This window comes from Etheostoma cragini, chromosome 7, assembly GCF_013103735.1.
Source record: "Etheostoma cragini isolate CJK2018 chromosome 7, CSU_Ecrag_1.0, whole genome shotgun sequence".
Lineage (NCBI taxonomy): Eukaryota > Metazoa > Chordata > Actinopteri > Perciformes > Percidae > Etheostoma > Etheostoma cragini.
Window position 1 is genome coordinate 8,129,873 of NC_048413.1, and position 27,705 is coordinate 8,157,577.

At 40.3% G+C, this 27,705-nt stretch overlaps 2 protein-coding genes across 10 annotated transcripts in view; one reads left to right on the plus strand and one right to left on the minus strand.

Annotated features, from left to right (window-relative positions):
- Positions 1-12,572, plus strand: part of LOC117948084 (synaptotagmin-2-like) — a 57,178-nt gene extending 44,606 nt beyond the window's left edge. For 5 of the 6 annotated variants that reach the window (XM_034877547.1, XM_034877546.1, XM_034877549.1 and 2 more), the window contains 6 exons: positions 2,263-2,400; positions 2,818-2,985; positions 3,496-3,663; positions 4,977-5,094; positions 5,460-5,593; positions 6,530-12,572. In XM_034877547.1, coding sequence (XP_034733438.1) covers positions 2,263-2,400; positions 2,818-2,985; positions 3,496-3,663; positions 4,977-5,094; positions 5,460-5,593; positions 6,530-6,745 — 942 coding nt within the window. In that variant the 3' untranslated portion in view covers positions 6,746-12,572. The remainder of the gene's footprint in view (positions 1-2,262; positions 2,401-2,817; positions 2,986-3,495; positions 3,664-4,976; positions 5,095-5,459; positions 5,594-6,529) is intronic. The other variant, XM_034877551.1, reaches the window with a different exon arrangement.
- A 1,886-nt stretch (positions 12,573-14,458) lies between these two features.
- LOC117948088 (protein phosphatase 1 regulatory subunit 12B-like) lies at positions 14,459-27,369 on the minus strand. 4 transcript variants are annotated; one of them, XM_034877556.1, is made up of 8 exons: positions 26,770-27,369; positions 21,429-21,445; positions 21,188-21,317; positions 19,412-19,516; positions 19,231-19,281; positions 18,966-19,016; positions 16,121-16,380; positions 14,459-15,031 (listed from the first exon to the last, which is right to left on the minus strand). In XM_034877556.1, exons 1-7 carry the CDS (start codon positions 26,869-26,871, stop codon positions 16,246-16,248), a joined length of 591 nt encoding a protein of 196 aa, XP_034733447.1. In that variant the 5' UTR covers positions 26,872-27,369; the 3' UTR covers positions 14,459-15,031; positions 16,121-16,245. The 4 variants fall into 4 exon arrangements, with proteins under 4 accessions (XP_034733447.1, XP_034733450.1, XP_034733449.1 ...); XM_034877559.1 differs by lacking the exon at positions 16,121-16,380 and adding an exon at positions 18,090-18,157 and having other exon boundaries at positions 26,770-27,364; XM_034877558.1 differs by lacking the exon at positions 16,121-16,380 and adding an exon at positions 18,090-18,160 and having other exon boundaries at positions 26,770-27,363.
- Positions 27,370-27,705: the final 336 nt, after the last annotated feature.

The window sequence follows — 27,705 nt, forward strand, 5'->3', positions numbered from 1 at the left end:
CCCCCCCCACTCCCTAAAGCACTTGGGTCTCACGAGGAGAAATGGTGGGCCAGAATGTTTGCCCGCGCCTGACTTGGCCTGCTATCACTTGATCCAAAGTTAAAGCTACAATAAACTGGCTATTGAATACTTATTTTCTTTCAATAAAACCTCTGCACTGAGCTAGCAAATAACCCCATTGAGTTGACCAAAGGGCATACATTCAGACAAACCATGTCTTTATCTTTGAACCCCCACTGGAAGTTTAAGAACAACTGGAAATTCTCAATGTAGCATGATCCCTCCACGGATGTGTACATTTCACTCAGAACACGTGTACAGACAAAAATTAGTTGCAGAGGTTTTACACACAGAAAAAAAAACATCAAAGCATTACATTTATCTGTCTTAAAAAATTTTTTAAGGAAATTCATTTTACATTTGCCATCTGAACGTAACTCGGATCCTGCATTGTGTGGCCTGGCATGCTTGAATGAAAAACATTTAACACAATAAAGAAAGTGAATGCCACACATAAGGTCATATAAAGATATTGTGTGTGTGTGTTTGTGTGTGTGTCTGTGTATGTGTGTCTATGCGGGTGCGCAGCACAGAATGGTGTGTAGTGGGTGTGATAGTGTGTGTATTATCTGTGTGTGTGCCCTGTTCCTCTTCCAGCTCATCAGTGAGTAGCTGGACCCTCCAGTCTTACGAAGACATCAGTGATTTTTTCAAGAAGACAGCCATAGTAAAGTAGGCCATACTGAGATATTATCCAGCTTCATACAGTATCAGAAATGAAAGTTTACTTTAATATTCATGTCAGAGCAAACTGCTTTACCTCGATTAGTCACGGCTGGCTCTAAAGAAATGGAAGAGTGAAGAGTCACTGCGTGTGACGTAGAGGCAAGATTGATTCATCTTCTTCATCAATTAAAGCGCTGATTTTTGTTCTAGCACATGATTAAGCATTACAGTAATTTACATAGTATCGGCTGGAAGGATCTGGACTCTGTTTGGAATAAATTGTGAAATATATCAGCAATTCAGTTAGCTACAATAATTAGGTCAGTGTACACTAATAGCAGGAAAATCCTATCAGCAATACCAGAGTAAACACATTGAGACTTTGGGATGTCAGAAGCAAGCAGTAATATTGTCTGGCTTGAAATTAACCTGTTTGTCAAACAGCTTACACTTGTCAGCTGGAGGATATTATCGCCAGGAATCACTGCATCAGGAGTTAGATCAAATCACATCTATTCCTCATAGCTCTGTCCTTGGCTTCCTCTCAGGAAGGATGCTCCTCTTCTAGTGACAGCTTGTGTTTGTTTCTGCTGTACATGGGGTGGACAATATAACAAGAACGCCTCTCACTGTAGTGCAATACAGTGCAATAGCTCTGTAATAAATACGAGTTGTGTTCACTTTTATGTCAAAGAGACTGAACTTGAAAAAAGAAAGAAAATATCACATATTGTTCTTGAGTCTGTTCATCTGCATATCTTTGCCATGCACATGTATAGGATATGCCGTCACAATTTTTAAAACTTTTTTAACAAGTTAACATGACTCATTTGGGATGAGTCATATTTTTTTGTGTAGCTGCCTGTGTAGCTCCCTATGTAATCGCGAAGCAGTCCCTCAAAATCCTTTTTCATGTCGTGTTCCCATATTTTTGTCCACCCTCTGAGATATCAGAATTACAGGCAGCTACACAAGTGAGTTATAATTGGAAAGGTCCAACAATCATGTTTTTTCCCAGTGAAAAAGGAGAACTTCCAGAGGTTTTTGCATGGCTCCTAGATTGTAGTACATTGTAAGGTGTTTTTTTTGTCCACCCCCTGTATATTAACTGTTATTATTCTGTTGTTTCTCTCTTTTTCTCACTCTTTCTTTCTCTATCTCTCTCCACTCTCGCACAGTAACACTGAGTTCTATTGAAATGGCATTTCTACAACATGTTCTAGTCGGGACAGAAATGATCCTACATTGGATTTTAGCAGATTTAAACAGACCTGTAATGCTCATGAAAAAATAAAAAAATAAACAGCAAATGGTGTCACCCAAGAAATAGTGAAATCAAGTCAGGTTGCAACCGTGGTCATCGATGAGCAGAATGCACTTGTAATACCAGGGTGAGCGGGGGTAAGTGGCAGGTAGGTGCTGTGGCTAACCAGACTGCTGATGCCCGAGGTTTAGCGTTCAGCACAGCCGCCACCGCCGAAACGCCTTCTCACTCTTCTTCTTCTGCCGCCTGCCCCCACCCTTCTGTCTGTGCAGAAACAACAGGATGATGACGATGAAGAAGATGATGTCGAGCCTGGACTGACTGGAGACGAGAAGGAGGAAGAAGTGAAGGAGAAAGAAAAGCTTGGGAAGTTGCAGTACTCCATTGATTATGACTTCCAGGAGAACAAGGCAAGCGCCTGAGTAGTGTATTTTAAAAACCACCTGTCACATACACACATCGCAATGTAGTGAAATTCAATTTCTGTATTTTAACCCATCCTATATAAGTCTTAGGAGCAGTGGGCAGCTATACGTCCAGCTTCTTGTTCAGTGTCTTGCTCAGGGACAGTTTGACATATTGGTGGAGACGCCTGAGATTGAACCGCCAATCTTGTGGTTGAGGGGCAACCACTCTACCTCGGAGGCACAGCCACACAACCAAATCACTCAAATCTTGTCCAAAAGAAGAGCCTCTGGCCCTTTTTTTTCTTTTCTTCGTGTTTGACTATTAAAACTGAAAAACAGGATCAATAGTGAAGGTCACTGGAGCGTGAGCTGGAAAAAATGCTCACTGGCTTTTAATCCCATTCTTCCTCCCTTTCCCAGCTGACTGTGGGAATCCTGCAAGCAGCAGATCTCCTCTCCATGGACAGCGGTGGCACGTCTGACCCTTACGTCAAAGTCTTTGTCCTCCCTGACAAGAAGAAGAAGTACGACACAAAGGTTCACAAGAAAACGCTCAATCCTGTCTTCAATGAGACCTTCACGTTCAAGGTAAGCTCCAACACCTCGTGGTCACCCTTTCATTATTACTTCTTAACAAGAACAATGTGTATGTTGAGCTGTTTGATTTGTAGACAGGTCCTGTTAGAGGTAAAATGCCCCTGCTGTCTTTCTAGGTGTCAAGAAGCACTTACGAGCTGCTTTGAATCTGATTTCTTTTCCTCAATCATTTCTGGCCTGAAACCCAGCAGACTTATTGCAGTTGTCTGAAGAGGAGAATGTGGAAGGGAATCAAATTAAAGGAGAGGCTCACCTCTGGTGCGACTCGCCTGCTGACACAGCTAAATATATATATATACACAAATTCTCCAGCACCTTTTTCCTTTTCCTGTCAAAGTCAGGCTAGCTGAAGCTGCATGATATTAAGTTGGGCCATTTTTAGCCCCAGGCCAAAGTCACAGCTCCCTATTGCTGTATAGGTCTGATCTGACTTGCGCTCCACAGTAAGTGTAGGATTTTTTACCAGATTGAGTGAAATGGGATTTACTTTCTGTCTTCCAGATTCCATTCCAAGAGATGGGAGGGAAGTCTCTGGTAATGTCAGTGTATGACTTTGATCGCTTCTCTAAACATGATGTCATTGGAGAGATTAAAATACCCATGAACACCCTTGACCTGGCAAAGCCAATTGAAGAGTGGAGAGACTTGGACAGCGCAGATCAAGAAGAGGTAGGAGTCATGCAGCGTTGGATTACTTTTACCATGCTGCTGTTTATGTCCATTACTTCCACTGATGTATGTTGTAGAAATGCATGTTTTACTAGATTTGTTAAGCCCAATACCAAAAATAACGTTAAGGGATTCTTAAATCATTTATATATATATCTATCTATCTATATATATATATATATAGATAGATATATAGATAGATAGATAGATAGATATTAATTGATCCCAATAAAAGGGGAAATTACAGTGTTGCACTAGCAAAATCAGTCACACAGCACAGAATATAAATATAAATAAAATAAGTTACATTATATAGATTATAATGTTGTTATGTTATATATTTTTAAATTGTAAAAGGACTCGCTTGTAGTGATGAACCTACAGAGGATTATCACCTGAATCTACATCTCCTGGAACTTTATACTAAGCTCCAGCTCATTGTTTATCTGTCGGGAGAATACCTACACTGTTTTGGTTCACTTATGCCGCTCTCGTGTTGGGGGCCACAGCGAAACATTATTTTTTTTTTTTAAACCACTGTACACTACCTGATCGGCACCAATTGGCAGAGAGACACAGTTAGAGACTAGCTGGGGGACAGGGTGGAGCATTTAGCAGCTGAGGAAACAGATATTTCCCTCAGGAGTTGGTAGAGACCAAAACAGAGCTATAAGAGAGTAAACATTTGACTTACAGTACATTCACCAAGTCACCGGAAACAAGAGTCAAAATGATTGATAATGTTGCCTTGTAACTGATAGATGTGTAAATAACAATATCAGCCGCCATGCTGCAACAGACACCTTCTAATTTTTTTTTGCAAACTGTAAGACACATACATACATTTTTGTAGAGCAACCTGAACAGCTAACTCAGCTAATGACGAAACACACAAATAACCACAGGCACAAGGCTGCAACTTAAAACTGTTTACCAGTAAGATTCAGAACGCTGAAAGACACACTTTTGTTTTTCTTAGCAACTGCACTGCTTCCTCTGTACCTACACAGCCTGTAATGTGGTGTTTTCAACATTATGCTGCATATAAAAAACAATGAATCCTCCCCACAGCCTCCTTAAGATGAAATAATCAGCTAAATACAGTTGCTTGCTGTCTGAGAAGGCCAATGCCTGTAATCTCTGCTGCTAAAACAAAAGTAATGACAGTAGGAATTATTATTTGACAGTGTATGTTTTAAATGTGATTCCAAAGGAACAGTTTGTGTATTATTGTATTGTACCTCAGAGAAAAGACACACATTCTGCATCAGACCTCCTTTAATGTTCACTCCCCCCATCCCTCCTCCTCACAGCCGGAGAAGCTGGGTGACATTTGCATCTCTCTGCGTTACGTCCCCACTGCTGGCAAACTTACCATCTGTATTCTGGAGGCCAAGAACCTGAAGAAAATGGACGTGGGTGGACTGTCAGGTATATTCACAGAGCTCAGCATCAGATATTGCATTGCATTATCACATTATCACACTTGACACTATTTCAGTGTTCACAATTGGACAGAAATACATCATCTTAATATGACATTTGGATGCTTGCAGTGGGACTGCAGGGTACACAGGAACGTGCCTGTGTGCACGGCCATTTGGTCGGCCCTGCTCTGCTCACGTGCTGACGCTGCAGTGCTTACCATGCACCAGTTCTCACTCCCCCCGGCTTCAGCAGTGGCCCCATCTGTTGGTGCATTACAGCACTGCAGCCCAAACATGCATGTGTCAGGCTTCTTTTTTTTTCTTTTTTTTTTCAGCCACATCACGATTTTGCCTTCTTTCTATTTTCAGATCCTTATGTAAAAATTAACCTGCTGCAGAATGGAAAGAGGCTGAAGAAGAAGAAGACGACAGTGAAGAAGAACACGTTGAATCCGTACTACAATGAGTCCTTCAGCTTTGAGATTCCTCTTGAGCAAATGCAGGTAAGGACAATTACTCTGGAACGACTAGCATGGAATCCTACAGGAATAAAGTTGCTGTCCCAAAGAAGGCGGTGGTGTTAAAAAAAAATTGTTTCAAGGCAAATGTGTATCGGTGTGCCCAACCAAGCATTCGGGTAGGCAGAGAAAAATCCAGTAATTGCTCCGAAGCAATTATATGGACACATATAATACCTGTACACTGAATATGACTGACAGCTGCTCCAGCCTCATTTGGTCTGGTATAAACAGTAGATTACAGTGCCTAATGATAAAGAACTTTAGATAGATATTGTTGTGTAATTGCTGACGCAATAGTTTGGCATTTTCTGGAAATATAGTTATAAAGAGATAATCAAGCACATGACCTATTGTTCACATTAAAAAATAAAAAATAATTTCTATCTTCTCATATAACCCTCGGAAAGAAAGCAAATGCGCCAAAATGTCACACCATTGCTGTAGCATCCAGTAATCGACAGTGTTGTGTTCATGGCCGTGCATAAAACACAGCCAAATGAGACACACTGTCATTTCTTTGGAGAATGCTGTGCTCTGCTGATTGATTTCCTACACTGTTGATCTGGCTATCAAATCCGCTTCGAACATGAAAAAAAACATATTTTCTCAAAATATTCAAGTATGTGTACTTTACATGAAGAAATACCTTAACAAATCAAATCTTTAATGTTAATGATAATAGAAGTAAGCAGGACACTGGACATTTTTGGACTCCCCACAGATGGTAGCAAGTCCCATTCCCCCTGACCTCCGCCAACCAATGGGATCACTGCAAGCCCAACCACTGAGCATTATGCACCATCAAATGCAATACTTGCCCCTTTAAAAATATTTAAATAAAATTCTACACTTCCCACCCCTCATATCCATGTAATCGAGCTGGCACTCTGAACCTTGTCGTAATGCTTTCTCTCCCAGAAAATCGTAGCTGTGATCACAGTGCTGGATTATGACAAGATTGGCAAGAACGATGCCATTGGGAAGATCTTGGTGGGAAGCAAGTCCACGGGGGCCGGGCTGAAACACTGGTCCGACATGCTGGCCAACCCCCGCCGCCCTATCGCCCAGTGGCATCCACTGCAGCCAGAAGAGGAGGTGGATGCCGCCCTTGCAGCCCTGAATGCCAAGAAGTAAACACATCATCGCCCACCTCCACCTTACCTACCCATGCATTTCCCATCCTTTCCCCAGGTCCCACATATCATTGTATATTCCAGAAGAAAAGCCCAACTGTACATCTGCTCCCTTTCCAAAAAAATAAATAAAATACCCCACCCCTTCCTCCTTTCCCACTGCCACCTTTCAAAAGATCCATAGATACCATTTAACATGATGGGAAATATAGTTTAAAAGCAAGCATCATGTTATATGAAAATCATGTCATTGAAAAAAGAAGACACGTTACTGGATGGACAGATACATTGATTTCCTTTAGATCTATTTTTGTATTGGGGTTGTGGTTCCATTAATAAGAATACACAGTAGAGTACAAAGAACAGTAGGAGTGCTATATGGGAATATGGTGATAGAGGGGATAAAACCTACATTTACTCATGTTGTACTTCTCACCCCTTCCCTTTAGTGACACAGTTAGCTTAGAATAGTGCTTAATAATAAAATGCTTTATACTGCCATATGATAGAGAAATAACACAAGCAGGTCCATTCCTTAGGTGTATTGTGCACCATGTTCCACACCTGCCAGTTATCATACTAGATGATTCTGTTAGTTTGACGTACATTCCTAGAGTTGGGTAGCATGTAGGGGTAGGCACATATCCAGTTACCCACAAACACACTGCCTTTTTTTGATTAGTTAACCTTTCACCCATCGTCTCAGGAAAACTGAGAGGAAACTGAAACTCCATGCCTTTTTTTCTAAACGGGTTCTTATTATTCAAATGCTCCACTTGATGAGAATGAAATGTTGGATTCAGAAGCTTGAGCGCTTGTTTTTCTCGGTGACGTAAGGCTCGCGACTAGTGATAGTTTCGTTTATCCATGAAGTGGTACGTTAGGAAAGAGGGAGTGGTGGATTTTTAGTAACAAAAAAAAGAGGGTATGTGTCTATTTTTGACTGTGCAAAAGGGCCGTGTCTGTCATTTGAATAACAAAAGGGAAGGAAATATCAGAGTGGGTACAACAGAGACCGATTACAACCACCAATGACATGATATTTACAAGGTGTCGATTACTGCCTGCAGTCCACCACCTCCCCTCCCAACGCCTCTGATTCTGTATCTCACTTGTTCAGTGCTACTGCCATTAGTCATGGACTTGACACAAGGGTTTTACTTCAAAGGAATCCCTATAACCGTCTTACAGTCATAAAGGAGACAAGCCTTCAAAGTAACAAAATAAGCAATTTTCAACTACCAGGGACGCCTTCCAGTTAGCGGTGTTGTTCTCTTCATTTATTTATTTATTTATTTATTTATTTCTATCTCTTTTGACTTTTATTTATCCAGTTGTATTTATTTTATTTAACTTAGAACACTTTTATTCCTCAAGCACTTTAAATCCAAATGTTATGTTTAAGTACCCTCAGAAAACCAGAGCTTTAATGATTTATGTTAGTAATGACTGCTGGTTTTAAGAAGGTAAAAAGGTGCAGTTTATTTGTTGTTGCTTTGTTTTTGCTCAGCTTTTTGTCTGTGTTTTGATTGTTTGAATACTAGGTTTCTCACTTGATTGCAAGGATATGGTCTGGAAAAAGGCACTGATCCGTGTGTATTTTATACACAGCTTACCAAACTGTTGAATTTAATTGCACTACTGGGTATGGTTCTGTTGTGTGGTGATTTGACACTGTTCTTTGATCTGTGTAGTTTTGTTTTCCTCTTTTATGATAACATGTCGTGAGATTGAATTTTTCTTTGGCACATGTGGCATACCAGACAGGTTTCCTTATATAAATGGACTCCTCTAAAAGAAAAGCTCCTTTGCAGAATGTAATTGGATCAGGGTAGATTACTATTCTGTTGAAGAGAAATTCTGAGGATGAACTTTGACAAAATCTAAACTGTCTGACCAACAATCCTCTGCCCTGAATAAGCTGTTGAATGCTTAATTGTTAAGTCAAACTGGGCCCAGGTACACCTGCTTGCAGGTCTAGTTATTAGGTCAAATCAGTGCTGTCTGCACCAACGGCAAAAAGTACCCGTCAACTGTGGGCAAAAAAAAAAGCAAAGTCAATGTAAATCAAATGTAGACAGAACCACAGCACTCTGGGGATTTAATGAATGTTCTTGTAACTTTCTCTGTTGGAAATTGTAACGCATTATTTATTTTTTTATAACCAAAATACACCTTGTTTAGTTTTCCTTTTTCCATCTCACATAATCTTTTTCCTCTGTTGATGAAGCAACACTAAAGAAAAGGCAACGTGGAAGCAATCAAGCAACCCATTGGTGTGTAGTTTTGCCTATATACATAGTTCACGTTGATACTGCATGTTTATACAAAATACTGTACATAGGAGCATGTTTTAGAGACAAAGCAAAAATATCTCGTGTACGTAAGTGGGTGTCATTTGTCATTTTAATAACACAAACGAAGGGGGGAAAAAAAATGCACTGTATATTTTCTAAATGAAACAAATGTGTATTTATTTTCCATGAGGCTCATTGGAGAGAATGTCATACAAATATTAGAGTACCATTACTAATAAGAACCTTTCCACGCCTGAAACTCTTAAGCAAGTGTGTCGTCCAGTACTGTGTGTGAGTTCATGTAGGATGAAAATGTAGCCGCATGCTTGCTATATAATTCCTTGTGATCAAAATTTTGATTTAATATAATTTATCTGCCATACATTTTGTTTCGGCACTTATCTGAAGGCCAATCTTTGACAATTTTTGGGAATTTAATGCTATTGCTTATTGCTTCTTCTTTTTTTTTTTAAACAAAACAAAATACGTTTCAATCTTTTCATGTTTGGGATGGGGGGGGGTCTCCAAGTCTTTAACATGAATATTTTCTAATAACCGATTTGGCACTGTGTTATTCTGAAATAACTCATTAGAGGAAGATCCAAGCATTCGGCCGATATGTAGGTGGATTGTAGGAGTTGTTATTTGTGCTAGTAGGGAAGTCTGTTGGATCAAATCTTTGTATGAAATGTATTTCCAGGAGCCAAAAGATGAATAATCCCATTCCAGTGTACACCAGTGACTTGGAATCCCTTCTTCCCTCCTTCTTTCTTCTTGGAAGTTTTTATTTTTCACTTCTACAGTACTTAAATGACCTGAAACCCTTCACGGCTGTGTCTCTTTTACTGTGTTTATTATACAATACGTGTATGTGTATAAAAGATAAGTGAATAAGATAAAACTAAAGCCATAAAACTCAAGCACTAACTCTTTAGAGCTCAGCTGAGTAGAGTGTATTTATGAAGAAAAAAAATCCGACATGTCTTCATTTTCCTTGGCCCGTGTTTCTCTCTTTTACATTCCGTTCAGAGGTCTTTGTTCATAAAGAGGGCAAAATCCACTTTTCTGTACATGTGAGCTTTGAGAACACTTGTGAGTTTAGTAGAGTGAGTGTGTCTTTTTCTACTTTCAGAGCTGTTGATGTCCTTGTTTCATAGAAGTAGCTGATTTTACAGTATTGTGATTAGTAATGTATATGCCTTGTTTTGATAGTATAAATAATACCGGTAGATATAACATCACAATAGGTTCTCCATAAAATTATATGCTAAAATTATATATATATATATACAGTATATATATACATATATATGATGATACATGAGAGTGTGTTCTTGTCTTGGGCTGAGTGCAATTTATGAACCAAACTGGGTCACTTCTACAGTTTCTCTTCTTCCGGTGTAGCAGCAGAATGGACTCGTGATCACATGTACAACCACGAACACACTGCCGGTGATGTGCGGCTCATGCTGATGGTTTTTGGTGGTTTGTTTAGCATATTGCTCAAGCAACGGTATAGTTAGAAGTCTTACCATTTTAGAGCAGAAAGAGAGAAACTTGTGTGTGTCATCCACGTTTCAGGCCTGAATCCCTCCCATAGAACTATGCATAGAGTTATGATTTTCACAATACACACGACAGAAATCATATGAAAATAATATAGAAATACATATTTCGTACACAGTATGAGATAATGGGAGTAGTTTCAAATTTGGCTTTCTTGCCAAGAATCTTATATCTGTGCACTAAATCTGAAGCTGGAAAGCTAGACGGTTAGCTTAGCATACAGACTGGAAACGAGGATGAGTAGCCTTGATCTTCTCATCTAACACTTGGCAAGAAGGCAAATATGCCTATTTCCCCAAAACACTAATCTTTTTAGGTTTACCTCAGTCAAAAGAAATTTATCTGAAGTAAAATGTAAACTACCATTTATCTGTATCCTGGCAACAATCTTCAATGTGCTGTGCAACGCCCACACGTTGCCTAATGCAATATTATAATTATTCGCTGTCCCTTTACTGTTGCTGACTGTGACCAAATGATGCACTGAGAACAATTTCAATACAGGATTTCAGTGAGTTTCACAAAATACTGCCATTACCTGACTGCAGTTGCCTGCATTCATCAACACTGTTTGCATCTACAAAGCCAAAATAACCATTCTTGCAGAGGCAAACAGAACACATCAGATGATGAGGCAAATGTGATTCCAGGTCAATTTATAGCACATTTGAAAGATTTATTTATTTATTTAAATATTTCATTTTTCTGCTTGGGTCACCACAGTCACGTTATATCAAAGTTCTATGGGGGACAGAGACTGGGAGCCATGTGTGCTTGTGTATATGGGATAAACAGATGAAGTGTAGGCCCTTTAGCAGATATGGTGCAAAAACACGGCACTGGAATATATAAATACAGTATACAGTACAGGTCTGCATGCCTGGGACACATAACTCATTCTTAAATGTACATATTTGTGTGTGTGTGTGTGTGTGTGTACGACCGTAATACCCAAACAATCTTTCGTTCTATTTGAAATATGGGGGTTGTTCTGTTCTGTTGATAGCCGTGTAGATGTACAATACCTTATGCACAACTGCATCTGAAACTTTGGGCTGTTTCAGCTCCGCAGAGACAGTTTTAGAGCACTGTTCACACTACTAGTTGTTCTTTTTTTTCCCTTCTTTTTTTGTTGAACAAACGCTGGGATTTAAAAAGGGAAAACATCCAAAGTTCAGTAGATCATTTACCACCCTGTCAAAATGTGTTGAAAAGCCTCTCAGCGGGTAAAGACGCCACTTTGAAACATGTTGTCTTGTCTCCTCTATTACTCGCTGTATTTCTTCTTTGTATTCTTGTGCATACGTGTAATCACACCTTCTGTCTTTATTTGTTTTGGTGATGTAGACTGTAGAGTGTAGGACTGTATTTTAATCAATGCCAGAATCACATTTGCTTTTTGTTTGTGTCTCTGTCCTGTTTATGTGTAACCAGCTATGTACCATCAGTATGATTATGCTGAATGGGAAGCAGGCTCGTTGAATTCTCCACTGAATCTGCATTTTGCTGAGCATTAAGAATGCCGGCCTTTATGTTTACAACATGGACATACCGTATACTGCCAAACATGCAGGACCGTACCAAACTCCCCTCTTGAGCGCTTAGTCCTCCACCTCTCATCCCCGATGCAACTGTATTCTCAAGACTTTTGTTTTTCACCTCTTTCTCTTCTCCGTCATCTTTTGAAGCGTCGGAGGACAGTCAGGTTGTGTCCTCTAGCTGTGTTTCTACGTGTCTAGTGTCGTGGTGCGCGTGTTCATGTCAGTACTTGTGCCTACTGTGGATCGCATGCTTTAGCCCTTGACTGGACACAAACGTTGCTCACAAACTCCTCTTGACCTTTATGTGGAAAAACGTTGGGGATCCTTATAAAGTTATCAAGGGAACCAAATAACTTATTACAAATTTATCATATGTGTTACCAGTTCTGTAAAAAACAAATAGGAAATAAAGGCCTTTTAATTACCATGACTTGTTTGTGTTTAATATACAAAGCGTTCAGCTCAGCTGCTTCCTAATAATCCCTCTGCCTCTGATGCATTATATAATAATGTCACACAGAGAAACATTTCCACTCCTTTACAGTTTATTAAGCAAAGTGAGTAAACCAATGTGCGTATATTAAGCTATCAACCCATTACAGACATTCTCAATACATGGTTCAACTACATAGTTCAAGGAAGCTACATGTGTAGAAATAGACGGATCTTATTTGTGCTTTTGAGTACATTACTGGATGTGACCAAAGATAACACTGGACTCCAAAACCATAGTACTGTTAAAGGAAAACATCAAACCCTGGGGATTTTAGTCAACTCATCCATTAGAGGGAACAGAAGACAGATACCAAAACCTTTTTATGTCTTTGGCACATCATTCATCACTTGTAGCACCTCTACAGCTCAAGGATATTAAATGCAAGCAGAGTCTGGCAGTTTTATACATTAAATATGATAAAATGACATTTATCTACCTTCTTTTTGGATTATATAAGGTGATGGCCCCACATAAGCCACATTAAAAACCACTACAGAGCAGCCGCCTGTTTTTAGTTTTATTTGTATTTATCATGTTAAGTAGAACATCTAGTTAACATTTAAAAAAAAAAGTCAAACATTTTGTGGAACCCAAATATTGAAGAACATTTTAATAAAATGCAACACAATGGAGTAGCATCAGTAAATACAGCCTCCATAATCAGATGACCAGAACAACAAAAAGTTGGGATTTATTGCAGGGTTGTAGTATTGGATTGCACTAGATGTAGCCAGGTAGGTGTACTTCATATACTGTTAACTCAGTGTATTTAGGCAATAATTAATTTAACATAATTTATCGTGACAATATCAACACACACACAACAAAGTTTAAAATATATGTAATCTACACAACATATAATAAAAAGTGCAAGCAACAGTTGAAATCCTGCAATGCCGGATTGTGGAGATTTGTGTATTATTATTCATCACGCAATTTTGTGAAAGCTATAATGTCAGCAGGGATTTACGACGCATCTACCAAGATTTTGTCATTTAAGTTTTTTCATTACCTAACAGAAAGATGGCCAAGAAGTCAACCAAAACAACTGGTGTGTTTTCATTGAATGAAAACTGAGTTAACAAATCATGAAGATTCTAACTAAGAAAGTGCATAAATAAATAAATATATCTCTATTACAGAACATAGGACACTTTCTTTTACACACGTCTGCTCTGTGTAGCCATTCTGCTGTTTTGAACCTGAGCCATTGAAAAAAAACTCCTCTATAGAGGACACGCAAAACAAAAAATGAAGAATGGCGACTAAAATCACAAAAAGAACGGATGAACAGAATCTGGCAAACTCAGAATTATGTTATCATGGAAACTGAAACCAGTCTGAAGATAATACAGTGCTGTGATGCCCAACTACTCAAAGTACATTATATCCATTACTCAGGGCTGGCATACAGCCCCCTTCAAATACCACAGTCGGGACATTATCATACGCCAGGTTAACAAAAAGGAAAGTTTTTGAAACAATAGAGATTTTACTGACACAAAAAATGGAAACCAAAAACATAAACCTAAATAATGGGTTTTATTAAGCCTACATTTCATTATACTGGAGTAAAAATGTTCATCATCAAGAGCATTTTCTCCTTTTTATTTTAACCCATTCCTGGTCTGGAGCTAAAATCTTCTTGCCATTAGAAGAACTGCATCTAACAGCACTTCTCTGCTGGCTTCAATCCACGCAGATGGCTTGGTGGATTTATATTAATATCTAGTTTTTGCTTCTGGAACCAGAGCACCTGTCTGTCGCCTGGCTGGGCCTCATTTTACCTGTGTGGTCATATTTCCTCATTCAGATTAAAATACAGTTTATCTCCAAGCCAAAGTGGCCTTTGGGGTCCTTGGCTTCTCTCTATTTCACAATCAAGACAACATTATAATAGTTTTCTGCAGTGCGTGATGTAGCAAACAAACGTGATGTCTCCATGTGATGGTTATATGATTAGTAACAGTACCTTCGTGCAAACCTCTGGATTTGTTCGAACTGAGCCTTGTAAGGTTATCAAACAGTACAACTGGTCCCTATTTATTATTATAAAACACTGAATATTACAAAAATATGATTACTTATCACGTAGAAACAATTGCTGTAACTCGCACAGGAAAATTTGACTGAAACTCCTTAACACTTTTCTTTGGATATTTACAAGTCCCAACAGGAATTTATTTGTGCAAAGCAGCCATCACCTAACTCAGAGAGGAGTCACAACTTGGGACATTGTGGATATTTACACTGCCATAATAACAGGGTTGGAGCATCCACAAAACCCAAACAGGATCTTATCATTTGGACAGTTTGCTGATGACTCGGATGAGAGCCCCATTCTCATCCTTAAGCCTCTGGTTGTCTGACTTGAGCTCTGTTAAGATCTGGAACAGCAGAAGGAAAGAAATAGCATTAGAAAGTGATATTATTATCACATAAATATATGTAAAATGGTTTGTGGGTACTGTAAAGTTTGTCATTTAAACCTTCAGGTGCACAATGACATTGGACTCCAATGTTACACTCTTCTGCATTCACCATTAACAACAAATGGACTGAAAATTGTCCTTCAATAAAGTTTGAGGCCAAACAATAAAGACATGCTGTACGGTACTTAATCATGCAAGTGAGGAGTGACTTTGACAATATGTCAATGCCATGTGAAAAGTAAAAAAGAACAAAGTCAAAGAGAGAGAAACAGAGAGAGGGTCAATTTCCCAAATCTAGGTCATGTCTCTCATAAGGGAGTGATGACTAAAAATAACCACCTTCTTTGCCAAAGTATTTCCCGTCTACTAGAGACAAACAATAACCCTCTGCTCTCAAGCTGTGACATATTACCCAACACTGGTGAATGGACTTTGGGCCCATGGCATCAACATGTTCATGACGTGTGGTAAATCACATGTGTGGAGCCCCCTTTCTGTTTTAATTGCTCGGTTTTTCATCGTACTGAATAATAACAAAAACCCAGTACATAAATCCCATCATCATGGCAACACTCTGCTCTAAATGTATTTGAAGCAAAACATTTTTGGGAAATACAGACCCAACCCCACGCCTTAGCCAGTGGCCCAGGACTTGCTTGCTGATTTACTGTGGAAGATTGGCTAGAATGGCTATTTCCTTGGCAAACTAATGTGCATTGATTACACAGCACATATCACAGGAGCCACATGTATTAGACTGTTGCAAAATCAATAACTGCCGTAAACGTGTCTGCTTTAGATCTTTAATTTAGATTATAATGAAAGATGAACAATAGCAGTGTGGATGTCATGTGAAGCCCCGTGCAATATGGATGTAGCTAAATAAACACTTCAAAGGAGGCTTGTGAGAAATGTTTTGGGGGATGGGGTTAGCATGGTTGCCCTCTGATGGCCATGAAGGAGACTGGGTTAAAGGAGTGAGGCGGAAGATGCATAGCAGTGTGGGGGTTGGGGGAGTGAGCATCGGGAAGGTGCAGGACCTGCCTGAGAGGAACACAGCAGAAGACGAGGGGGCTGTAGAGGCACCAGAAGAAGAGGGGAGAATAGACGTTATGAGGCTGAGGAGGGGAGAGGAGGGGGGAGAAAGGAGGACAGATGGTGTCAGAAGATCAGAGGTCCTCTGTCTCCGGCATGGAGGCCGTCTCAGAGAGGCGGGTGAGGACGCGCAGCATGGCTCTATTCTCAGCCAGGAGACACTCGTTCACCCTCCGCAGGGTCTGGACCTGAGCCAGAGCAGGGAAAGCCTGCACAGAGGAGGACAGAGATACAGAGAGGGGCCGCAGAGAAAGCATGCCGGGAGGGCGGGGCATACGCAAAGAGAAAGACTCATATAGAGAGTGTACACATGTCCACTCATACAGGCATGCTCCCATCACCTACACAGACAGGGGGGGGGGGAGAACAACAGGTCGGAGGGACTCATCAGCAAAACTTATATGAACAAGTGCTCACACAACAGGAAGATTTGGAGAAGAAATAGCAAAAGCTTCGACAAGCAAAGGAAGCTATGAAGCCAGTTGTCTTTGAGTTTGTGCTCATCAAACCTGTGCTGTGTGTGGAGAGTGGTGAGGTGCTATTGTGTTATACACTTTGCAAAGCAGAGGGAATAGAAATTAATTTAAAAAAATCACATAATCTAAAATTCTACTTTTTCACACTTTGCGCAACAGCCTAGTCCCTTATAAGTCAAAGGAAAAGAAATGAGTCATTCCCTTTTCTTCTTGGCCAGCCTTTTTGAGGAAAACCTCAATGCGGTTCGACAGAAACATCTGTGGTTTGACACGATTCTTAAAGGCAAACCACGTAACACACACACACACACACACATATACATACACACACACCCACGCACAGGGCAATGGTAGTGTTTCAGGCTACCCGAACACAAGTGTGTAGAAGGGAATATGGCCAAGGATGAGGTTTAAGGAAGACATCCAGCTGCTTTTTAAAACACCAAAATACATTTATCAAAGCAATTTGAAGCTTGCCGGTATTTGGGACTGAACAGTTCATCCATGTAATGTTCTCTTATTAGAATTAAACGGCACAGTTCTTGGAGAGGTGCCCTTGGCAAGAGAGAAGAGAAAGGACAGAGTGAGGCGAGAATGCATAATGACCAGTATCCTCTATTACACTCTCTTAATATCGAGGTCTTTGATATAAAATTAGATTTGACCAAACTCTCAAATCCTGCAGATAATTTAACACATTTTCCATCAATTACGTTTCAGAGGTCGTCAAGAGTAATTCAGCTTTTATGTATTAAATGTAAGACCCCACAAAGTAATTGGACACTGATATTTCATAAGGGAAAACAAGGACACACAGTGCTGTAGACGGGAAAGACCTGAACCCAGGTCGACTGCCAGCAGGTCCAGACCTAAGGAGGTAGTCCCAATCCAACCTGCGCCCCTCTACTGGAGATGGAGCCTGTGCTCATGTGAGCCAAGGAGTGGAATATCTTTTGCATCGTTGACGTTTCTGTCACATGCAGAGTGTCACAACTGCAGTTTTTTGAATATCTACTATAAATGAAACAGCATCAGCAGTTGTGACACTCGCACACAGTTGCGTAAGTGGTAAAAATACAACAGTTGTTCAAGCTCAACATTGGCAATTTTGCATCTGAGTTCTGAATGTTACTGCTATCTCTCCTTCCCAGTAGCTGGCCCAGGTTGGCATTAATCTGGCACTGACTGAAGAGCAATCTGTAGCTTGCTAAACGTGAACAAGTGATTTTGTGAGTGAGTGACAAGCCAGCTCCCTGGCGTGCTTTGCATCTAAAGAAAAAGAAAAAGATTGTGTGCCTGTGCCCCTGTAGTATTTACAGTCTAAAGTACCGATTTACATGTATGTCCACACGTGTAAACATGCCCGAATCTCTGAGAGAAAAGAATCGTGTGAGGTGACAGGCAGGTGTCAGTGACTCCTCTGCGTCATAGCAACCACTCACCATCCCCTCTCCCCTGAGACAACCTGCTCTCAGGGCTGGTACCCACAGCGGAACCGCAGTGGGGCGTCCTGCTGAAGGAACCACGACAACACGGGGGTCAAATAACTGCCGCTGACATACCACACTGCTGTATGTGTCCTAAATATAATGTCCTCGTCACTGTCTGCATAGTCTCGCTTTGCCCGACCTTCCTCCCCTGTCTGCATATTATACTTTCTCAGACCGGAGGTGTTATTTTAGCTCTCTTGAGAAACATAACAATGTTGCTGTAATTCGCCACATCAATCAAATTATAATTTCATGTGTCATTTGTTACTGCTTGCACAAACTACAGTACTGTGCAGATCAGGTCTACTCAGGCTTGAAATCTCTCTGCTGCTCTGCCCTGTCTAAGTGAAGCAGGATACACACAGTGCAGTGCAGGAATGTCTCACAAAAGCAGGGCTTTTGCTCTTGGACGGGGTTTGGTATTCAGGCGGAACTAGGTCACAATGTTCACCCCAACAGTGGGATGAGTGGAGCAGGGGAGCAGCACAGGCTCCTCCCTAGCCTGGCAGGAAGTGGCCCAGCAGAACACTGGGGGTAATGAGCCTGAAGCAGTAACCTTCCTTCCCCTTGCTGTCAAACCCACCTGGCTAACAACAACCCTGGAGTGTGTTACATGTGTGTGTTTTGCTCTGTGGAAACACCTTAAGCGTGCTTGATTTAGCATGAGTGGCTTGGCTGGAGGTGTGTACATTTACTTTACTTTAGTACTGTTAGGGTTATCATAGTGTTGGGGGGAAACATCTGAGATAAATGAAACACAACTCAGAGACAAAATTTGCTATTTAAACCCAGGATGAGTATGCACAATTTATTTTTGCATGCACTGACCTTTAACTCATCTTCCATGTTTGACACTCTTTTCTCAAGAGCTTGTTTTTCCTGTAAATAAAGAAGAAACAACTGAAATAAATATACTCCTACGGGCCCTCGGGGGAAAAAAGAGTGAAAAGCCAATCAAGTAGGATTTGAAGTAGACAGGAAAATTAGAGGGGAAATGGTCAAGAAAAGATATGGGCATTCATCCATCTTGATAGTGCAGAAGAGCATGATCGTATAAAATACCAAAATGCCAAAAGGTTGCCAAGACACTTACCCTTTTCTCTGATTCAAGTACTGTAGATCTCTCTGATATTCTGTCGTGCCTCTAGAAGGTTAGAATGGGGCTGTTAATGTGAAGCACTGGGAGAATTACATGTATTTTTTGACTTGATTTTATTACGTAATCAGCCATGACCTTCCTGGAAAAGACAACTGAACTGACAGTTTCCCTGTACCTGGGTGACTTTCTCCAGCTGGGAACGTATCTTGACCAGTTCCTGTTTGCTGTCCTGCAACCTGGACTTGAGCTTCTCATTCTCATGCAAAGCTTCTGCATACATCTACATGTGAAGAAATGAAGATAAATGATTACCAGCTTTATGCTTTATTCGAGAAGTTCTGGTCTTTTAATCAATTGCTTTTTTTAAAATAAGGACATAACACATTAGTCAGTCTAATGATGAAAATGTTAACACATAAACAAATGGAACCACCATTTTTTCCACATTAAATAAACAAACACATTATAAATGAAGTGTGTGAAATTAATAAGCGAAAAATCTGAAATAATGCAACAAAAAAAAGAAAAGAAGCCCCTCGTATAATTTCAGGTTCTTGTTTCCATTATGAATGTTTTCTTAGAAGTCATTTTTATTTCACAAAAAATATAATAAAAAGCGCCCATATCATGCTCATTTTCAGGTTCATATTTGTATGTTGAGGTTGCACCAGAATATGTTTACATGGTTTCAGTTTTCAACACCATATTTTTGTTGTACTGCATATTGCTGTGTGTTTGGGTCTCTGTTTTAGCTACAGAGTGAGGCATCTCACTTGTTTTAGCTACAGAGTGAGACATCTCACTTCTATACTATCTTTGTCGGGAGTCCACATACTCACTAGCTAGGTAAGATCACATCAGCTAGATAACCTTTCTCCAACTATGGTCAGTACTAGGCAGGATTAGCTGGGAGACTTTGTCTAAACAAGGGCCACTTGTGGAATACCTGCAGAACAGTAACATGTGAGTAGTTCTTTTGGAGATTATGGTGAACTAGTGTGTGTTGTAGCAGTGTTTTGCAATTGAGAACGAGATAGCATGCTAGCGCTAGCATGCTAGGGTTAGCCATCTCTACTCGGCTAGTGACGTAGAAAGCCGTGGAGATTTTGAACAGCTCAGCCGGAGACTGAAGGCACAAAAATCATAATATGGGTACTTTAAGTCAAATATTTTTTTATGTCATAATTTTATTATTCCTAATGAAACTTTTTTTAAGCCAGCTGCCTCGTTTAAGCATGCAACCTCCCAACTGCTATCAGATGTTGCCAGCTAGCCACTGCTAGCTACAGTGGAAACCGCTCAACAGTATAGCTAAACAACTTGAACTCTGCACCAAAATGAAGACCCAGTGTTAGCAGTGTTAGCTAGCTCATGCTGTCTAGAGTGTCCCCAAGAAAGACGAAATTCTTCAGAATTGTTGTGCCCAACAAATATAATAATAAAGAAATCAATCAATATCTAAATCTTAAACATTATCCAAAACTGTTTTGGAGGAGGGTCTGGCAAAGCGAGACTATTAAAAACCTGATATTCTGCTTTCTTTAAGTTATTTAAACCATCATCCATTTTTATCAACAACAGACCAATGTCTAAATATGATATACAATTAACTGAATATGACTGGAAATTTCCTATTAATAAAAATAATGTGTAATGTTGACATGTTTCATACCCTATTGTGTTTATATATAAATATATATACATACATATATATAAAGATATAGATATAGATATATGTATGTATGTATGTGAACATTTAAAAAACTTACCTGAATTTTTATTTAAAGATTTTTAAGATATATTAAATTATGTTTTTTTTCAATTAACTCTCCATCTGCTTTCCCTTATTGGAAGCGTACTAAAATAGATAAATCTGCCTGGAGATCCAACAGCTTTCAGCACCACATGAATCATTCAGGAGGGGCTGTGCTTGTTTAAACTGAGGTACTACCTTCTTATAGTCTTTGGTAGTGCAGTCTTGCTCCTGTCTGTTCAGAGCAGCCAGCCTCGTCTCTCTCCGAGTGTAAGAGCTGGTGCGGCCCAATGGTTTGTCTGTCACACTCTCCCCACTGGAGTCATATCTAAAAGTAACACATTCAGTTCACACTGCCACTTTATTTAGGCCATTAAGTTTTGATTTTTCTCAGAAAACACAGCTCTGTATTACAACAAAAACAATGATAAATCCTCACCTTGACAATCTTTCATGCTGAAAAACAAAGAACAAATCGTGTTAGTTGGCTCACTAGCACCTCAGGATGGGAACAACACATTGTAAAAAAAATAGTTCTGTCGTGATCAGATCCAGATTTTTATTTGTTTGATAAATCCAAACAGAGGCTTGGCAGTGAAATATTTCCATCCTGAGACAACAGGGAACAAAAACAAAACTTCCAAGTGAATTATCCCAGCGTGTTCAAAGTCCCAGGGGGAAGAAATGCATGCAGAAGGGAGATAGAATTCAACCAAACACTGCACTGACAGGGTTCGTACCGGTCAAACCTCCCCGGTGAGCCCAGTTAATCTTTTAGAAATGGCAGCTGCCACGCAAATGCCTGCAGCATAAAGATGACATCATGACATCAGAAGCTAAGTATCTCCTGTGTGATGGGTGGATGTCTGACCTAAGACAACAGACTGATAGCAGGCTGTCCTGGCAGTGTTTTGCAACGACTAGTCCAGTCCACATGGCTGCCAAGTGGCCTGTTGAGATCACATACTGAATTTCTTTCCACTTCACCGAGGAGGTTGGATATTGCGCTACATTTGGAGGATTTGTATCTTTTATCAAGCTCAATTTTGCTCAAAACTCATAATCATTACCTCAAAGATGTGCCTATAATTAGTTGGCACATAACTGTTATGTAGTTTATGTGTCTACTGCACATAACTTTCCAATATCACAATTTGCCAGACCTGTTTCTGCACCAAACCAAGTGGAACGAATAGATAACTCACTGGCATCCGCTTACACACATTACACATGAGAGGATGATGACTGGATGGGTTTACTATCAGTCAGAGACTGGAAAAGAGAGACAGAGAGGGAGAGAGCAGACGCTGTAATATAAGTCCAGACTGACCCATGATGTCTTTAAAGTATACAAAACAATTTTGTAAACTTTACTCTTAAATAAATTCAAAAACGTCATCAGGGAAAGAGGGCTTTAAACACCTCAGTTTAGAAATGAACTGTGTGAGGGGTCCCGGCTGTTTGAGACAAGAAGCAGATGTAGACTGCAGGAAAAGCATACGCTTAAGAGGACAATTAATGTCAAAAGGAACAGAGTGCACAGTTATCCCTGCTCTCACATTTGCAGAGTTTGGGCATATTTCACGCAGGGCCAAAGGAGCTATTCCTCAGCAAGTGTTTACATAAGTGAGCCAGCGCTGCCTATCCTTATGTGGTCATGTGCTTAAGCAGAGCTATCCAGGAGAAAAACAGACCTCCGTGACCTTAGATGAAAAAGGGCCAAGGATGGAGCCATGAAGAGCTCTCACTCACTCCGATCTCTTCGTGCAATGCTTAGGAGATGTCTCATTCAGATTTGGTGTACATTCATTAATCAACCGGGAAGATAAGCCCCCTGGTTTCATGAATAAATATGAATGAATAAGTGTGCTATTGGGGACATGATCTGTTTTACAGACCTTCACCAATCTGTTAAAAAAATTATGAGTTCCTAGTTGACAGTAAAGGATTAGCAGATTGGTGAAATGAGAATTTTAAAAACTTAATTCCAGTGAAGTCTTAAGTGAACTTTGGTACACAGGACCTGATTCTACGCAAAAGAGGGCATATTCACAGGAATAATACATACTCTTACGTGTAGCCTATGGATGCATCATGAAACGTTTTGTCAAAACTGAGCCAGACAATCACAGATGAAATTCTACTTCAGATAGCAGCTGCACCAATGTGATTCCCTTGTTAGGAGAAACAGAGGGAGTCAGAAGTGGCACATGTAGCTCAGCAAACTATGTGAGGCAGAGCAGATGTAACAGAGACAACCAAAACATAAGACTGATGGAAACAGCCTCCAAACGGGTGCTCTGTAAACAGAAGTGCCTCGTGTTTTATGGTTTGCCCTGACCAACATCATGCTCACCAGGGGGGCGTCAGAAGAAAACAGACACAGGCTTCATGCATTAGCTCACTGTGTACATTTAGATGCACACTAAATATTCCACTATTATTCTGAAAATGACACTATTACAAATTTTAACTCAGGTCATGTGAACAGCATATTCCGTTTGGAAATTCCAAATAAGGCCTTTTCCCAAATGTAACATTCTTTGGAGATGTAGACCTATAGGCCTAGCCAGTAAAAGAACTGGACAATGTGACCTTGTTGATTTCAACGGAGACCAGTGAAGGATATCAGAAGCACTTTTCCCGTGATGGCTGAGCGTCACTGCGCAGCCTCCAACTGAGCTTGACGACATAGATGTGACTTGAGTAACCTGTCTGAAAGTTGTAAGTCTTCTGGCAGCTGTGCCAAGAGAAATCTCAATCATTCCCAATCAGCAGAGACGGAGAGTGTAGGCACATGTAAGGAGATAACATAGGCACAGGCTAATTATTGAGAACTAACATGCTAGTTAACATCAGTAATTTAACCTAAACAGGTCATGTAAGTCGAAACTGCCTCCGAGCTTACCCTCTACAATTTGGTAATTCCACAACTATGCAAAAGCAAGTTGCTTGGTTATGACACAATCGTCAGCCTATTTTTCTTCAGGGGGGGGGGGGAGGATACAAGGTAGTGGAGCCTTTTTATACATTGTCACGTTTCACTTCTTTCAAAGTGACGTCCAAATGAATGGCAGTCAATGGAATGCTAACGGCGAGTATGTGCTAGGTCACATCAAAATGGCGCCATGCGAGCTGAGCCTTGTCGAGGCTGGCTTACCCCCTTGCCTGTAGACCTACAGCGCATCCAGAATATGCGCCTCCATCTGTTGTTTTTTTACTGCAGTTTGCAACAGTTTACGCTCTGTTTAGGGCTTACAGTCAGCTCTGTGTGTTGCAATGGTTGTTGTGTACACAAAACCAACCAGACAACAATTTTTGTGAGTCCGGCTGCGGTAGAGATGCATGCTCAAACAACACAGCTACTTTTAAACATTAATGAAAGACTTGTATATCAATAGAATTTTGGATATGCGCAAACATCGCAACGGCAACCTTTTCTAGAAGGTAGTGAAAGGAGTGAAGGAGGGACACATGTGTTCAAACAGGGGAACAACTCCGCCACCTGTGGAAAACTTTGGAAAAGTGCTGTCCTGAACTGCTGCATGCGAACTGGAACATTATAGTGGACTATTCACTTTCATTAGCCATATAGGACAAAATCCAGAATAGGCCTATTATATAAATGTAGTGAGTGAAACAGTAGGCCATAAACAATAATGTGAATCAATGAAATCCTCATCAGGAGACCTCTTCCCCTCATTCTGTCACAGCATCAGTCCTTCAGAGCAGACTAGATTTTGCAGTAGGAAAATTTGAGCAACACACACAGACACACACACATACACACACACACACTCGCTCTCTCTTTCTCTCTCTTCACCCCCTCCACTGGAACTTACACACAACCATAAAAGACATTTCTCCCACATTCACTCACCTTTTCTCCTTCTCTATTAATTTTTTATAGTACATCTGAGCCTGTCTGACCCGTTACAGCATCTGTCTCTTTTTCTTTTTCAAGATCACTGACACAAAATGCCTCATATGCAATGGTGGAAGAAGTACTCAGTTCCTTTACTTAGGTAAGAGTACTAATACCACAATGTATAAATACTCAATTACAAGTCCAAGTCCTGTACTGTATTTAGAAACCAACATTAATGTACTCATTCTGCAGAATAACATTATAATAAAACATAATAAGATTGTATATGCATCAATGCGTAAGTAGTAAGTAGTACTTTACCTTCGTAGCTTGTACCTATACATTTAATTTAGTCCAGTGGTTCCCAACCTAGGGGTCAGGCCCCCTCCAAAGGGTCACAAGATACATGTAGGTGGTTGTGACTTTTCTCTAATGCTTTTTATTAAATATTGGAAGATTTGACCTCTTTAGTCCTCAAACTGTTGTTTAGGCTTTAATAAACCATTAAAGTAGAACTATTTCTTTGGTGGAACTGCCAACAACTCATGGGGATCTGAACTGGGGGTTTGGAACAATCGTTAATTATATGTTACATTTCATATCCTTATTAAATGTTTTCTTTAATGTAAACAGCAAACATTGTATTTTACTAAATAGGACCCGGTTCTCATCAAAACACTGGGCAAGGGCTAAGAATACTGCGTCAATCGGATTCAACCCCAGCCCTGTACTGCATTTTCTTTCCCATGAAAACTTAAACCATTTCAGATTGAGCTGACTTAATGGAAAATGAATGCTTGAGTTTCACCATGGATACAGCATTCATGGATACAGTATTCATTCTGACAGCATTCACCAGTAGCATTCACGGCTAGCAACTGTGCTGTAATGTTACATAACATTAGATGAGCAAAAGTGTGCATCTGTGAATAGACAGAATCACGTTGCTTCATATTTCTGCATTTCTACCTGTCTCTTTAAATGTGGCTGTCCCACAGAGTACAGCTCAGCCCGCTGCACTGACATAAACACAGCAGTCAAACAACGCCCATGGGAATAAGCTACTTAGACGTAAGAAAAAAACAGGAAATTACAGAAGGAATATCCAATCCAAAGGTCTTTTCCAGAAAATGTGGTCAGACTCTGAGAGCAAATACTCTCGCCTCTTTTCACAGGGCATCAAATATGATGAGTGGTTCAAGTTATTTCATCATTCAAAGAAACTCATTTGGTGAATCAGGAGTGGCAGATCGTTCATGCAAATCCTGTAGAAATTAGAAAATAACTCTTATCATATTAATGAAATGATGAAATATTTTAACTTTTATCTTTTTTAACTGAACCAATCACAACGGCATGTCCTACAAACACATACATACTTTACAAGAACTGCAACTAACAATTATTTCCATGTCCCTTATAGCTCCATTGTTTTCTTTTTACTCTTATATTAGTTGTTGTGTTTTGATAGTTTTTGAAATTTGACAGATTTCTTTACAGAACCCTTGTTCTATCTATCTATCTATCTATCTATCTATCTATCTATCTATCTATCTATCTATCTATCTATCTATCTATCTATCTATCTATCTATCTATCTATCTATCTATCTATCTATCTATCTATCTATCTATCTATCTATCTATCTATCTATCTACTTCACTGCTTTTAGGATTAATCCCCCACAGGAAACATGGTACTTTGTTTGAGGTTCTTCAATTTTGGATTAACATAATACAAAGTCATGGTGGGTAAATTAACAATAATATCAATACTTTGACCAGCTTCATAAAAGAAGTTACACATACAGAGAGATGGAATTAGACATACATCCACCCTGCTACATTAGTGATATGATAAAGTTTAAATTCCTAATGGTGCATTTCTCTATAAAAATGGTTTCTGGTCTTACTCTGTAGTTTTTGTCTGTGTGGGACGGAGAGGACGGTGGAGAATCTGTCACTGACTTCCTGGTGCGAGTCAGGTCCTTGGTGCGTGGGTAGTAGGTTGACATCTCCCCCCTCTTCTCTGGACCGGCAGGTCAACGTCTACTGTAACAGTCAGCGGGGCCACCACCAGATAACAGCCTCACAGACTCCCTCAAGCAACAGTGACGCAGATGCCCATGACTGCACTCCAAGGGAATCCTCAAAAACAGGTGTGTGTGTATATTTGTCTGTTTGTCTGTGTGTGTGTGTGTGTGTGGGTGTGACAGAGCGAGCTGCAGCTGAGTTTGTAGAGACTTCAGGTGGTCACGCCTTCAACAATTTGATAAAAATGCAAAGAACAACAAAACAAATTAACCTCTGCTAACCACAAAAATAGAGCAATAACTCTTTAACTCGTATAGCAGACAAATTATCCTTCCTTGTTTCCGCCCTGTCAACTCGGAGGTCTTTGATGAAATGTGAAAAAGTCCAAAAGGAAGCAGCCAAGAGAGAAAAGTTTGTTCCCTTTTGCTGCCTCTTCCTATGTTTCCCAAAGTTATACACACACTCTCTCTCTCTCTCTCTCCATTTCCCTCCCTCCCTTGCTTTCTCTCTCTCCTTCTCCTTTCACTGCTTGGTCACCCTCCCAGTCCCCCCCCCCCCCATCATCCACCCCGTCATCCCTACTTCTCCCCTCGCTCTTCGGCTTTGGCAATCTGCCAGAGGCTCTGCTATGACCGGACTCAGCACTCAGGGCTAAAAATGGCCACTGATGTGGAAGGATAAGGGGGAGGTGGAGCACACAGCCAGAGTTGGAGGGGGGGCTGCAGCCGTTTGTGTGCTGGAAGGTCAACACACCGTATTACCTGAGGAGCCATCAACAACCGGGAAGTGTAACCTCACTGTGTGATGGAGAGGAG